The sequence below is a fragment of the Coregonus lavaretus genome, assembly GCF_964263955.1.
Source record: "Coregonus lavaretus genome assembly, chromosome: 14".
NCBI classification, from domain to species: domain Eukaryota; kingdom Metazoa; phylum Chordata; class Actinopteri; order Salmoniformes; family Salmonidae; genus Coregonus; species Coregonus lavaretus.
The window spans coordinates 40,377,327-40,393,605 of NC_140001.1; the positions used below are offsets into that span (position 1 = coordinate 40,377,327).

The 16,279-nt window shown below is 45.8% G+C and overlaps 1 protein-coding gene across 1 annotated transcript in view; it reads left to right on the plus strand.

The window, feature by feature from the left end:
* oxct1a (3-oxoacid CoA transferase 1a) overlaps positions 1–15,792 on the plus strand; it is a 104,620-nt gene extending 88,828 nt beyond the window's left edge. Inside the window, exons 14-17 of the mRNA XM_084176787.1 lie at positions 85–174; positions 1,117–1,197; positions 14,538–14,639; positions 14,980–15,792. Of these exons, the coding sequence (XP_084032913.1) occupies positions 85–174; positions 1,117–1,197; positions 14,538–14,639; positions 14,980–15,015 (309 nt within the window). The 3' untranslated portion in view covers positions 15,016–15,792. The remainder of the gene's footprint in view (positions 1–84; positions 175–1,116; positions 1,198–14,537; positions 14,640–14,979) is intronic.
* The last annotated feature ends 487 nt before the right edge of the window (positions 15,793–16,279 follow it).

The following is a 16,279-nucleotide window of genomic DNA, read 5'->3' on the forward strand; positions in this document are numbered from 1 at the left end:
GGCTGTTACTGGTGGCATGTATGGACGATACGTTACTTTATGTTCCCCTGAGCTGTACTGTTTACTGTTTTGTTTGTCCTTCAGGGTAAAATGGTGAAGGGAATGGGTGGAGCCATGGATCTGGTGGCCAGCGCTGGAACCAAGGTGGTCGTCACCATGGAGCACTCAGCTAAGGTAAGAGAGTGTGCATGCCAATCCGAGGCCACCCAGTTCCAGATGTGTCTATGTGTGACTCCAGATCAGCTGTATTTTAATAATCAGATATGTCCTAACATATATACTGCTCTCCTTGGCTGCTTTTTAACTAAATATATTCTGTGATATAACCTCTAAAGTGGTTTAGAGAGCAGAGTTTAATGAAGGGCATTCCTCCAACAGCTTTCATCTATAATGTCTTGTTCCATCTCTCTGAGGGTGATGAGTCAGTCCCATTGATGAGCTTCTGATTCCAGTAATGGATGAACTAATGATTTAGTGATGCCTCTAATAGTCCCAGAGCTCCCCATAGGCTGCTTGGTGCATAAATGGACTAATACTCTCATCCATTACCAATACATACTGTAGCACCCACCTGATCATGGCAGTAAAATGCACACACAAAATAAGTGCTCACAAGGATGGTAAAAGAGGAAAATTCAGAAAAGTGGGGACATTACACTGGTCCCCACTAGAAAAAAGGCTATTTTAGGGTTAGGGTTACAATTAGGGTTAGGGAAAACAGGATTTTGAATGGGAATCAATTGTTTGGTCCCCACAAGGATAGTAAAACAAATGTGTTTTTGTGTAGATGGGGAATGGGGGGGTCAGCAGGATCACACACCCCTAGGACAGAGAATAACGAGAGCCCAGCTGCCCTTCCTCCACATACACACAGGTGCTTTTCTGTGGACAGTGAAGACGCTTACCACACATTATATCTAAAGCCCTGATAACTGTCATAGTGAATAGTATGGTACAGTAAAAACAGACTAGGACAGTTCTTGATGGACAGACGCAGGTGTCTAGCTGTAGGGAACAGTTAAACTGGGTGGTTGTGTATGACCTTTAACATAACCTCTTCTCTCTCTTTCTCTCTCGTTTTCTCTCCACTTTTCTATTTCCCTTTTTCTTTGTCAGGGAGGAAAACACAAGATTCTGGACACGTGCAACCTGCCACTGACAGGAAAACAGTGTGTGGATCGGATCATCACTGAAAAGGTATGTGTCTGTGTGTGAATGTGCATAGGGTTGTTTGAGTTCTGTGTGTTTCCCTGTGTGTTTCTGTTCCCTCTTTTCAGTTTGCCAATGTGTCCCACATATCTGTGTTGTCTAGATTCAATTCACTGGCTTACACATCTAGCTCCTCACGACACATACCTCATTTGAATTTCTCCCACACAGAAAAATTGAAGTGACTCTTCAAAACAAATCTGTATAATCCAGGTATTTTGGAGCCCAACTCGGCCTATTCAGACGCCTGGGTTATATCACACCTAAGCTGAATGTGAGTCATAATGTCAGGCTTTATGTGAAACACTTTGCTCCCGGGGACTATACATTTCTGACTCTGTAGGCCTAGAGCTGACACTCCTGTCTAGCTCAAAGATTAATGAGGGTTTATAGCATTGGAAAAGGTTAAAAGAGTACAAACACATTTGCTTGGCTTTAGCAACCACTGGGCTTGTGTTTCAGTATTCTGAACAATAGACCAAATCTATTTCCCTGGTAAGTTTATTATAGACATTGGAACACAGAAAGAAAGGTGGAAACACACACACACACACGCACCGGGACTGATATATATTTTTTATGCTGCAGAGGGACCTGGGGAGATGGAAATTACATTTATTTGGTTAACCATAATCCAATCAGCATATTGCTCAGTATTGATTTGATATCCCAGAATGTAGGGCTGTCTTTTATGAAGATGTATTTTAATGATGTTACTAGCTCCACCACATGGCCCACCTAAGCACTAGGACTGCTTCATCTGGAAACCACTTACCCCCAAGGAGCGCTAACGTTCTTATAACGTCTGCAAAGCTGCACATGTTATTACTGTTACAGTATAAACAAGTTACCCCTAGGATGTCTAACGTTCTTACAACGTTTCAAGGTAAATCCATTTGAATTCAATCACTTTTTGACAGCACCCTTTTTGATTTGAACGAAATCTTACATACATATTTTCCCATTGTAGAAGTGGTCAGAAAGTGCCTTTTTTGACCTGAATGACAATTTATATAAAGGTGCTCAAAGTGGACCTATTTTGCATACCTCACCATACCACGTGACATCCATGTCTTCACTGGAAAATATAAACAGTTAATATTTATATTATTTAAATGCTTACAAACAGGGTTGTCAAACTTTTTATAATTTCTTGAAGAAAAAAAAAGAAAAAAAAAATCCTTAAGTCTATTGACGCACGCGTCACATAATAAACAAATCCCCATCAAAATCCGTCAGTTTAAGCTAGAGATATATTGCATGGGCTGCGTCTCAATCCACCACATCTGCTTATGTCTGCCTTCCGCATCTGCAGTGGAAGGTGGCCGAGCTACAGCGATGTTTGTCAGACCATGAGATATCCCGGAAATCATTCTTCTCACAAAAACGTCTGTAGCGTCCGAACGGTTTGGCATAAAAACTATTCTGATGTCTCAAGTGTGCTAACTGCAAATTCCACATGACCGTTTATATCATGGTAACTAGGCTTCTCCAAGCTCTGATGCTGCTGATGGTCATTAGTAGCCTACCAAACTTGATAACTGCCTGGTACTCAGCACTCTATTGTCCCTCTAAGCACTCTGACATCAATGCAAATGTACTCGAAAATCTAATCAAACACTTCATGAGAGCTCATGTGCTCATTGTTGTCTGATGAAAAGTAAATGTGGACAGTTCTTTTAACATCTTCAATATGCGCCTCGGAATTCGATAAGAAGGACGCGCGCAGTTGGGTCCCGGATGTATCGGTCTTCACCTGTAGCCTAATTCGGAGCAGAGATAGATGCCTGTAAGAAGAACCTGGTCACATGACGGGCATTGGCTAATAAGAATTGAGATATCTGAGAGAGCCATGTGAGTGAGAGGTGCTTCGGAACACGCAGCCGGGAGATGGGATTTTTTTAGGGGGCATTACGGTCACACTAGGGGAATGCCACCGGGAATTTCGAGGCATTATCAAGTGCTTGTCAAATTGTGAATGAGAGATTGATGAAGTATGTACACCATAATTTGCAAATAAATTCATTAAAAATCCTACAATGTGATTTTCTGGATTTTTTTTCTCATTTTGTCTGTCATAGTTGATGTGTACCTATGATGAAAATTACAGGCCTCTCTCATCTTTTTAAGTGGGAGAACTTGCACAATTGGGGGCTGACTAAATACTTTTTTTCCCCACTGTAGGAGGACCTGTTTCTTTGTTAACCGCTCAAAACAGAATAGCCGCATGTGCGCACTCCCTCAGAAATTGTTTTGAGAAAACATCCTTTTCTATTTTATTCAGCTATATTCAATTGTATTCTTCATACTATAAAATAATGCCACGGAATTCTAAGCAAATTTTGTCTGCTAAATGAACTGGTGTTGCCCACAGCCATATGGCATAGCCAGATCAGGGCCTAACATAAGGACAACTCAGAGTATGCTATTCTGTTCTTCTTAAATAGACTACATTTTTTGATGGTGTAGGCTATATTAAATGGATTTATTAGACATTTTAAAATGTAGATGTTCCAAAGGTCTGCATCAGTGGCTTGTAGGCTATGTGTGGAAGCCAGGAGATGCTAAATGTGTTTAAGTTAAGCAGTTGTAAATGAGAACCTGTTCTCAACTGGCTTACCTGGTTAAATAAAGGTGAAATAAAAATAAATAAATAAAAAAGTTCATTAACGGTCAATTACCTTGAGACCGACAGTTATTTGCTTGACAATCACCGGCTGACAACATTTCATGACCGCCACAGCCCTACCCAGGACCCCAACATCCGGCTTCTTCATCTGCAGGATCGTCAGAGGCCAGCCACCCGGACAGCTGATGAAACTGTGGGTTTGCACAGACAAAGAATTTCTGCACAAACTTACAGAAACCATCTCAATTAAGCTTATCTGCGTGCTTGTCGTCTGCACCAGGGTCTTGATCTGACTGCAGTTCGGCATCGTAACCAACTTCAATGGGCAAATGCTCACCTTCGATGGCCACAGGCACGCTGGAGAAGTGTGCTCTTCACGGATTTCAACTGTACTGAGCAGATGGCAGACAGTGTGGGCAATTGGATTCGCACCAACTGTTGTCACCTTCTCACCAAGCTGCTTGGCAATGATCTTGTAGCCCATTCCAGCCTTGTGTACGTCTACAATCTTGTCCCTGACATCCTTGGAGAGCTCTTTGGTCTTGACCATGGTGGAGAGTTTGGAATCTGATTGATTTATTGCTTCTGTGGACAGGTGTCTTTTATACAGGTAACAAACTGAGATTAGGAGCACTCTCTTTAAGAGTGTGCTCCTAATCTCAGCTCGTTACCTGTATAAAAGACACCTGGTAGCCAGAAATCTTTCTGATTGAGAGGGGGTCAGATACTTATTTCCCTCATTAAAATGCGAATCAATTTATAACATTTTTGACATGCGTTTTTCTGGATTTTGTTGTTGTTATTCTGTCTCTCACTGTTCAAATAAACCTACCATTAAAATTATAGACTAATCATTTCTTTGTCAGTGGGCAAACGTACAAAATCAGCAGGGGATCAAATACTTTTTTCCCTCACTGTATTGGTAGCATGGAGAAGTTATTAATGACACGTTGGATGGTGTATCAATACACCCAGTCACTACAAAGATACAGGCGTCCTTCCTAACTCAGTTGCCGGAGATGATTTCCCCATGAGGCCAATGGTGACTTTAAAACAGTTACAGAGTGTAATGGCTATGCTTGGAGAAAACTGATGATGGATCAACAACATTGGAGTTACTCCACAATACGGACCTAATTGACAGAGTGAAAAGAAGGAAGCCTGTACAGAATACAAATATTCCAAAACATGTATCCTGTTTCCAATAAGGCACTAAAGTAAAACTGCAAAAAATGTGACAAAGAAATTAACTGAATACAAAGCGTTATGTTTGGGGCAAATCCAACACAACACATCACTGAGTATCACTCTTCATATTTTCAAGCATGGTGGTGGCTGCATCATGTTATGCATTATGCTTGTCATTGGCAAGGACAAGTTTTTTATGATAAAAAGAAACGGAATAGAGCTAAGGACAGGCAAAATCTTAGAGGAATGTCACGATCGTCTTGACGAGAAGGAGTAGACCAAGGCGCAGCGTGTGAAACGAACATGACTTTAATTAGTTAAAGCACAAGTACAAACAAAACACGATCGTGAAGTCCACAGTAACACTGACTGAACACGGAACAAAAACCCACAAACACAAGGTGAAAACAGACAGTTTAACTATGGCTCCCAATCAGAGACAACGAGCCAACAGCTGACACTCGTTACCTCTGATTGGGAGTCACTCATCCAAACAAAGAAATACAACCACATAGAACAACCCAACCAAACAGAACACCACGAAACGAACACACCCTGGCTCAACATACAAAGTCCCGGAGCCAGAGCGTGACAGTACCCCCCCCTAAAGGCGCGGACTGCGACCGCGCCTCAAAACCCCAAACAGGGGAGGGCTGGGTGGGCATTTCTCCTCGGAGGCGGCTCCGGCTCCGGGCTTGACCACCACCCTTCCACAATCCCCCCGTAGCGCCCCCGGTCCGGTCTGACCCCGCTGGCTGGATCTGGACCGGACATAGACGGAGCGGATTGCTCAAACTCCGTAGTGGAGTAGCTGACCTGATCAGGCACCGGACTGACGACGCGCACCCCTGGCTTGGCGCGTGAGGCAGGAACGGACCGGACCTGGCTGACGATACGCACCCTTGGCTTGGTGCGTGGAGCCGGAACGGACCTCACCAGGCTGACGACTCGCATCCTTGGCTTGGTGCGAGTAGCAGGAATGGGCTGGATCAGGCTGACGACTCGCACCCTTGGCTTGGTGCGAGTAGCAGGAACGAGCTGGACCAGGCCGACGACGCACCCCGTAGGCTTGGTGCGTGGAGCAGGAACAGGCCGGGCTGGGCTGGCGACGCACACCGTAGGCTTAGTGCGTGGAGCAGGAACAGGCCGGGCAGGGCTGGCGACGCACACCGTAGGTTTGGTGCGTGGAGCAGGGACAGGCCGGGCCGGGCTGACGACGCACCCCGTAGGCTTGGTGCGTGGAGCAGGAACAGGCCGGGCTGGGCTGGCGACGCACACCGTAGGTTTGGTGCGTGGAGCAGGAACAGGCCGGGCAGGGCTGGCGACGCACACCGTAGGTTTGGTGCGTGGAGCAGGGACAGGCCGGGCCGGGCTGACGACGCACACCGTAGACTTGGTGCGTGGAGCAGGAACAGGCCGGGCAGGGCTGTCGACGCACACCGTAGACTTGGTGCGTGGAGCAGGAACAGGCCGGGCAGGGCTGTCGACGCACACCGTAGACTTGGTGCGTGGAGCAGGAACAGGCCGGGCAGGGCTGGCAACGCACACCGTAGGTTTGGTGCGTGGAGCAGGGACAGGCCGGGCCGGGCTGACGACGCACACCGTAGACTTGGTGCGTGGAGCAGGAACAGGCCGGGCAGGGCTGTCGACGCACACCGTAGGTTTGATGCGTGGAGCAGGGACAGGCCGGGCTGGGCTGGCGACGCACACCGTAGGTTTGATGCGTGGAGCAGGGACAGGCCGGGCTGGGCTGGCGACGCACACCGTAGGTTTGGTGCGTGGAGCAGGGACAGGCCGGACCGTACTGGGAACACACACCACTGGCTTTAAACGGGGATCAGGAACGGGCCGGACCGGACTGGCAATCCACCTCAGTCCCTCTCGCCGTGCCTCTACGACTTCCTTCCCTCCTCTCGCCAATGGCTCCCGTAACCCGGTGGCCTTCTCTCCTCTTCTCCTATTTCGCCCTGTGGCAGCCTCCTGCTGCCCAGTCGCCCATGCCGTGTGCCCCCCCCTAAAAAATTATTGGGGGTGCCTCTCGTCCGTCCGACGATGGCACTGCTGACGCCGCTGACGCCGCTGCTCCTCTCTCGCCAGGGCCTTGATCCTACCCCAAGGTCCTTTGCCCCCGAGCATGTCCTCCCAGGACCACACTTTGCCCACCTGGGCCATCGCCAGCCTCTCCATCTCCTTTCCTGGCGCTTCCTCCCATGACCAGGCTGCCTGCTCCTGGACACGCTGCTTGGTCGTTGTATGGTGGGTTTTTCTGTCACGATCGTCTTGACGAGAAGGAGTAGACCAAGGCGCAGCGTGTGAAACGAACATGACTTTAATTAGTTAAAGCATAAGTACAAACAAAACACGATCGTGAAGTCCACAGTAACACTGACTGAACACGGAACAAAAACCCACAAACACAAGGTGAAAACAGACAGTTTAACTATGGCTCCCAATCAGAGACAACGAGCCAACAGCTGACACTCGTTACCTCTGATTGGGAGTCACTCATCCAAACAAAGAAATACAACCACATAGAACAACCCAACCAAACAGAACACCACGAAACGAACACACCCTGGCTCAACATACAAAGTCCCGGAGCCAGAGCGTGACAAGGAAAACCTTGTTCAGTCTGCTTTTCACCAGACACTCGGAGACAAATTCACATTTCAACAGGACAATAGCCTAAAACGCAAGGCCAAATATGCTTACCAAGAGTGGCCTAGTTACAGTTTTGACTTAAATTTGCTTGAAGATCTATGGCAAGACTTAGAAATGGCTGTCCAGCAATGATCAACAACCAACTTGATAGTGCTTGAAGAATAAAAAAAATTATAATGTGCAAAAATTTTACAATCCGGTTGTGCAAAGCTCTTAGACTTACCCAGAAATACTCTCAGCTGTAATCGCTGCCAAAGGTGATTCTAACATATATTGACTCAGGGTGTTGAATACTCATCTAATCAAGATATATTAGTGTTTTATTTTTCATATTATTTTAACAAATGTTAGAATTTTCTTCCACTTTGACATTAGAGTATTTTGTGTAGATCGTTGACAAATAAATGACAAATAAATCCATCTGAAGCCTACTTTGTAAAACAACAAAGTGGAAAAAGTAAAGGGTTGTGAATACATTTCTGAAGGCACTGTAATTGTAAAAATATTGACAATGCTTTTTGTGCAGTATTTAGTTTAATCTGATGGGCCCTATAGCTTAATGTGCCCTATAATCTGTACTCTAACCTATCTGAGCACACCAGAGCAGACATCCTGTGACCCTGGGTAATGCCTGTTGCTGTCTGCTGTGCTGAGCAGGACAAAAGGCTTCCATCAGTCATCGCTGGCTCCATTATGAGCTCAGCTGGCCTCTACACAGGAGGCACAGAGGTTTAATGGAGGTCTGCACAGGATCATTGATTCTGTGTGTGTGTGTGTGTGTGTATTCAGTATTATAGGGGATAGTTTGGGTTTGTGCCAGGTGTAGAGAGGCAGATCAATGCGGGAACCTTGTGTGTCGTGTAGCCGAGGCGTGTAGCCGTGTTTCTCTCGGTGTCCTATCGCGTCAGCATGTTCCTTTTCTCCATCTCTTCCTTTCTGTGCCTCTCCCGCTCGCTCTCTCGCTCTTTCTCTAAAGGTGGCTATAGAATTCTGACCAGTCAGGGTTGGAGAGACAATGTGTGCTTTTCTTTTTTCTACCCCTTTATTTTTGCCTGGGGTGCATTTTAGAGTGATTGCACAACATGATTCCCAGCGAGCTGATTTCTGTCAACATTTATAAAGGTTAAAGCGTCTCCTACCCACCACCGCCCTCTCTCCTTATTCATCCCTCTTTTCTGCCTTCCCCCTCCTCTATCCTCATCCTTTCCTCCCTTGTCTTGTTTTATCCTCCTTATTTTCTTATTACCTCGTTCCTCTTCTCTCTCTCTCTTCTCGCTCTCTCTTTCTCCCCTCACCCCCACCACTCTCTTCTGTACCTTTCCCTCTCTTCCTGGCCTCCTCTCTTGTTAGTTTTCCCAATTTCCTTCCCCCTCTCTGTCCTCCTGTCCTTTGGGTGGATCAGGTAGTCACATGATCCTCTGTGCCCCTCTCATATGAGGACTCCTCACAGCAGCCTGCCAATGTGTGTTAGCTAGATGGCAGCGGTCCCCACAGTAACCCTGTGGAACGTGCTTGGTTTGGTAAACAGTAAATCATGAAACAGCGTTCCTCTCTGGAAAGGAAATCAGCCCAAAATAATGACCTATTTATTCACAGTGGAAGCAGACATTCCCCTGGTTCAGAGTAATTGCAGCAGCAAACTGCTACCTGTGGCAGTCTATTCCCAGAGTTGTACTTAATGTTTTCTGGTTATTCCCCACTTTCTATGTCTCCTTCTGTTAACTGTTATTTAGCCCTGTTCCAGAAGAACGCAATTGTGCAAAGGCTTTTGTTCCAGCCTAGCTCTAACACACGTTATGCAACGCAACAAGGTTTTGTTGATGAGGTGAATCAGTTGCATTATAGGTGGGATGGTGCAAAAGCCTGCAGTTGTGGAATATAGGAAAAGGCAGAGGGGAAAAAAGAGAATGTAGATTAAAGAGGAATCATTAGAAAATGAAAAAGGGGAAAGAAAGAATGTGGGAGAGAGGGAAGGGATGCCAAGAGGGAGGAGGGAGTAGAAGAGCGAGGGAAGTGGTAAGAGCAGGAGAGAGGGAGGTGGGGTAAAGGAGGAATGGGAGGCAGGAGAGAGGGAGGTGGGTTAAAGGAGGAATGGGAGGCAGGAGAGAGGGAAGTGGGGTAAAGGAGGAATGGGAGGCAGGAGAGAGGGAGGTGGGGTAAAGGAGGAATGGGAGGCAGGAGAGAGGGAGGTGGGGTAAAGGAGGAATGGGAGGCAGGAGAGAGGGAGGTGGGGTAAAGGAGGAATGGGAGGCAGGAGAGAGGCATGTGGGGTAAAGGAGGAATGGGAGGCAGGAGAGAGGGAGGTGGGGTAAAGGAGGAATGGGAGGCAGGAGAGAGGGAGGTGGGGTAAAGGAGGAATGGGAGGCAGGAGAGAGGGATGTGGGGTAAAGGAGGAATGGGAGGCAGGAGAGAGGGAGGTGGGTTAAAGGAGGAATGGGAGGCAGGAGAGAGGGAAGTGGGGTAAAGGAGGAATGGGAGGCAGGAGAGAGGGAGGTGGGGTAAAGGAGGAATGGGAGGCAGGAGAGAGGGAGGTGGGGTAAAGGAGGAATGGGAGGCAGGAGAGAGGGAGGTGGGGTAAAGGAGGAATGGGAGGCAGGAGAGAGGCATGTGGGGTAAAGGAGGAATGGGAGGCAGGAGAGAGGGAGGTGGGGTAAAGGAGGAATGGGAGGCAGGAGAGAGGGAGGTGGGGTAAAGGAGGAATGGGAGGCAGGAGAGAGGGATGTGGGGTAAAGGAGGAATGGGAGGCAGGAGAGAGGGAGGTGGGGTAAAGGAGGAATGGGAGGCAGGAGAGAGGGGGGTGGGGTAAAGGAGGAATGGGAGGCAGGAGAGAGGGAGGTGGGGTAAAGGAGGAATGGGAGGCAGGAGAGAGGGAGGTGGGGTAAAGGAGGAATGGGAGGCAGGAGAGAGGGATGTGGGGTAAAGGAGGAATGGGAGTAGGGGAGAGTCTGTACAGAAGGAGTCATCAGACTGATAAAATGAGACTAGGGATAATTATGACAAGAAGACCAGCTAATTTCACAGGCCTAGTGAATAACAGAACTGGCCTCAGTTTAGAAGACACTAATCCATGGTACAGTGTGCTGATGGCTTTATGCTGTTGTCCAGTGCTGTAGTCCAGTCACTAACATCACAGACAGTCCAAGACAAGTCTCCCTCCCTTTGCTCACCCCTCTTACTCTAATTTTCATTCCATGTTTTCCCCTTCCTTTCCCACACTCTTCCTTTCCTTCTCTCTCTTATCCGTCCTCCTGCCTCTCCCTCTCTCTCTTATCTTTCCTCCTGCCTCTCCCTCTCTCTCTTATACCTCCTCCTGCCCCTCCCTCTCGCTCGTATCTTTCCTCCTGGCGCTCCGTCTCTCTCTTATCTTTCCTCCTGCCTCTCCCTCTCTCTCTTATCTTTCCTCCTGCCCCTCCCTCCCTCTCGCTCTTATCTTTCCTCCTGCCTCTCCCTCTCTCTCTTATCCCTCCTCCTGCCCCTCCCTCTCGCTCGTATCTTTCCTCCTGCCTCTCCCTCTCTCTCTTATCTTTCCTCCTGCCCCTCCCTCTCGCTCTTATCTTTCCTCCTGCCCCTCCCTCTCGCTCTTATCTTTCCTCCTGCCTCTCACTCTCTCTCTTATCCCTCCTCCTGCCCCTCCCTCTCACTCTTATCTTTCCTCCTGCCTCTCCCTCTCGCTCTTATCTTTCCTCCTGCCACTCCCTGTCACTCCATCCTACTAATGAGCTGTAGGTTCTGACAGCTTCCCCGAGAGGGTTGCTGTAGTGGGTAATATTTTGTATATATACTTCAACACGTAATAAGACACTGCCATTTGTATATTAAAATGCATATTATCTGACTCCATGAGCTAAACAGCAATTTGCAAGCAGGACTATTGTTGAGTTACAGGAATAGGCTATCAAGAAATGTCTGGGAATTGAATTATCGATGCAAATATATTTAATACATTGTAAAATTAATGAATTCCATTATACAAGGCGAGACCATAAATGACAAGGCATTACTGGCATTAACAAGGTATTCATAATCTAGTCATGATCAGAGAGGGAGAGAGAGGGTGAAGTCGTGGCCTGAAAGACCGCGCCCCAAAAAGTCCTTGTGGAGGAGAGAGAGAGAGTGTAGGTGCCTCACCAAAGCAGGACAGGAACAAAAGAGAAAGAAACAATTAACCTAAGACCCTTTTATAACCATATTACCTGTTTGTATTCAAAATCTGAGTTGTTGACCAATTGCAGACCGTAAAAGTGAACTTCCAATCAAATATCAGACCAACAGGATGTTATCACAAAATCACCTCTGCTTCCCAGAGGTGTGACAGAATGGGGGTTGTTAATAATAATAATAATATGCCATTTAGCAGACGCTTTTATCCAAAGCGACTTACAGTCATGCGTGCATAATTCTTTTTGTGTATGGGTGGTCCCGGGGATCGAACCCACTACCTTGGCGTTACAAGCGCTGTGCTCTACCAGCTGAGCTACAGAGGACCAGGTGAGCAACACAGATAATTCAGCATTCCTAAAAACAAAATAATCCTTGCATACAGTGTCTTAAGAGTCATGTCAGGGGCTGGGCCGGCCCTACATACCAGTGGCAGACTGGGACAAGAATTCGGCCTTGGCATTTTATCCACACCAGCCCAAATCACTGCGCACACCGTCAACTCATACATTTTCTGTGCACTACATCATCCATTTTGTGATACGATACGAATTTTGCAATTCGTGTGATGTTACAAATCCAATGTTACGAATGTGTTGTGCTTAAGATAGCCAAGCTAACGACGTAGGCTATATTTAAGCAATAAGGCCAGAGGAGGTGTGGTATATGGCCAATATACCACGGCTAAGAGCTATTCCTAGGCACGAGGCAACGCGGCCATATATCACATATTGCTGTAATAAACTGGTTACCAATGTAATTAGTGCAGTAAAACGAAATGTTTTGTCTGACATACCATGGCTTTCAGCCAATCAGAGTTCAGGGCTCAAACCACCCAGTTTATAATGCAAATTAATGCCTGTCATATGTGTCTGTGTTGACAATAAGACTATAATTGCTATATTTTACTGTAGAAATAGAGATGAATTACATACATCTTTATGTGCACAAATATCATAGGCTAATTAATTTGTGGTTTAACACCTAAGGAAGTGGAAACTCAAAACACATTAACTACATCGCTAACTATTAATATATGCCCACTGCTAGTAGCCATGTATTCATCCAACAGTAAATGTAATGTCCTAAAAAAACGTAGCAGTTGTAGGCTGCTACCCATGACACCTATCGGCCAATGCCCACGCAATGGTCGGTGCCCATTTCGTGCGCGCCGCTCCATATTTCAAAGCCATATCAAATATCTTGGTTGTAAAATAGTTGCTATTGAGCTGAATATTTAGAGTTGAGAAATGTAAATTATACCTACAGAAAGCTGAGACACTCCTCTTCGACAGAGACATGGGGACGAAGCTTCCAAAGCTGTGTTTTTTTCCACAATTGCATTTTGAAATGGTATATGATCAGACTGCATTTTCCTCTCGAGCACATGGGGGGAGAGGAGAGTGGCTCACTCATCAATGCAGCAGGCCCCAACGAAACAGACACAGGAGCAGGGCAGACACTTTCATTACAGGAATCATGAGGACAATGCACTTTACTGTTTGACCAAATCATGGTTTTAGCCATCCAACAAATAGGAAGTTTTGAGTGAGGTGACAATGTAGAAAGTACTCTCTTGGCTGATTAATGACATAGAGTCAGGGCGGGTCTCTCTGAGCATTTTACTTTGAATGTGAATTTGAGCGACCTCAGCTCAGCCAATCAGAAAGCCGGGCAGGCCCATTTTGGTAGGGGGGCCGGCTGGTTGCCCACTGAGCAGCCAAATGCTCATTGTAGATTATTATGACAACAGAGAAATTGCGCAAAGATCTTTAAAAAAAAATACATCTTAACAGGCCCGTGGGCCGCCGGCAGCGTCACGTAAAAAATGTCTGGGCCTTGTCTCAATCATTTTGAACCACTTCCTTGTGTCCTTTTCTCCATCGCTGATGTAGCAGGACATGCCAGGTGGCAGCGATACAGTAAAATGATATCAGTCCGTGGTATTGAAAGAAAGAATGAGAAGAGGATAGGAAGCTTTAAGAGTGTTGTTGAGACAAAGCCCATATCTTACAACAGGCTTTATCCCAAATAGTGCTATCACAAATAGGGTGTGGTTTGAGACGCAGCCAGAGTCATTGGGAGGCCATTCCAAGGGCAGGAGAGACCTACACAGCACCTCTGGTGTCCTTATAGAATGTGGTTAAGGTGAGTCTCGGGTCAGACCAAACTGTCAGTCTTGTCTTGTGAACACAGAGAAATGTGAGACAGTGGGACTGGGACCCCTGTAGATTCTGGTGTCTGAGCTCCAGCTGGGAGATGAAGGTCTTCCTATTGTTTCAGATGGCTTCGCTCATACAGCTAGTTATTTCTTAGGATGTTTTTGTTGGATGTGAGAAAAGTAACATTTCATTTCAATCTTCATTTTCTGACGATTAGAACAAATACAGACTCTGTTGAGCTGAAATGTAGGAATATGCAGAGTGCATTGCCGGACTTTGAGTTTTGTTTGAAGTAAACTGCATCTATGTCAGAGAACTCAACAAGTACAGGTCTAACCCTCTAGCCCTCCAAGCAACATTTCAGATGTCGTCTTATTAAATAAATGCACCTCTCTCTCTCTCTCTCTCTCTCTCTCTCTCTCTCTCTCTCTCTCTCTCTCTCTCTCTCTCTCTCTCTCTCTCTGTCTCTCTCTCTCTCCCTCCCTCTCTCCCTCTCTCCCTCTCTCCCCCTCCCTCCCACTCTCCCCCAGGCTGTGTTTGATGTGGACAAGACTAAAGGTCTGACTCTGATCGAGGTGTGGGAGGGGCTCACCCCAGAGGACATTAAGGCATGCACAGGAGCACACTTTGAGGTGAGTCATACTAGGACAGCCAGTTTGGCCACGGGAAATATACTGACTGGCCACTCCAGGGTTGTGTTGTTCAAAGCAGGACCAATGATTTGATTTGATTTGATTTGGCCAGCCAACTTTTCCATATTTACTCGTTCAAAAATTATCTTGAAACAGGCATGGAATTACATGATACTCTCAGTAAATCCATATTTAACTTGAATCATCTTCGTAACCCAGAAAACCAAGAGCGTTTATCAAAGGTAGTTGACTAAGCTATTGAGCCTGCTCAGTGAAATACCATCAATAGTAACAGATGGTTTCTCTCCTTTCAAAACTCTCTCTCTCTGATGTCCAACAGGTGTCTCCAAACTTGAGATCCATGCAGCAGGTCTAGAAGCCGGGGGGAAGTGTCTGAGGAGAGGAGCTATGACTTGAAGGCTGTTTTAATCTCTCTGTATGTGCGCTGGAAGGAACACAAACTATGAACTAATGAACAAAGGTCATCCTAATGTTACTGAACACCACGTCCGTATACTGAATCATAACATTACTGTAACGTCCATGAATGTAGCATGTGAGATGCATAACGAATACTCAGGTTGAGTTATGATGTTGAACATATTGTATGAATTGAATTGAAAAGGACCGGTGTCCCTGACATAACTCAAGAGGAACTGTCTAATATTTATAGAGTAATAATGTAATGTTTTAATAATGTTTTAACGCTATGTCAAGTATGGACTGCATTTCATTCCAGAAAGTTGGCTCCTCCCTTCTGCATTAGTTCAAGCCCTTCCTTGGATGTGGATCAGCTGGGTTCTTTGGTAGATATATATACCCCTCCGTCTACTTTCAGACATACTGCTTTCACTGATGCAGTGAAATGGGAATGGATGGGAGAAGAAGGGAGGAGGCAACTTGTTGGTAGGAAACGCAGCCCTGCCGTGAAAACGGATATTATATAGTTTTGAATTGCATTTGAGCCTCTACATTTCATCCTAGTTTGGTACTTTAGTTGAAGGTTACCCTCATGGAAACACACTCTTAATAATATATATATGGTTCCAGATATTTTAGCTACTACAACCTATGAGGCCTTCCATTTCTACCCGGACTTTTTCTGTGCCATGTATTTATATATAAAATTAAACGGTGTGTGTTATCTTGATGAAAAAATATATTGTTGTCCATTTTCTGCACTGGTATTGACACTCAGAAGTATACACTAGTAATATGTGGATTGTGTATGTAATGTGGTTTTCCTTATCCCATCTTTTCACATCATATCATTGGTTACTTCAAGGTTGTCTAGAGACAGAGGGCTAAACAGGTAGTAGATTGTTGTAAGAGACCAGTACAGTATGCATCACATTCGACCATTCATTCTAATACAGTAGTAGTTAATTCAGTTCTGCTGTCAGCTAAATTGCCAAATGTATGATAATGAATATGCTATCATTTCCAAATTCTTCAGAAATGATCTGCACTACTTCCTGAAGAATTTAGAGATTTATGACACCTCAAATCTTTCTTAATCATTTCTGTGTGACAATGAAGGAAGGAATTAAGCATGTTGACAGTATTGGAACAAGGATATCTCTTCATGAGTTGAACTCTGTATTATGGAACACACTGAATGAAGGCTCCATCTATCCTCT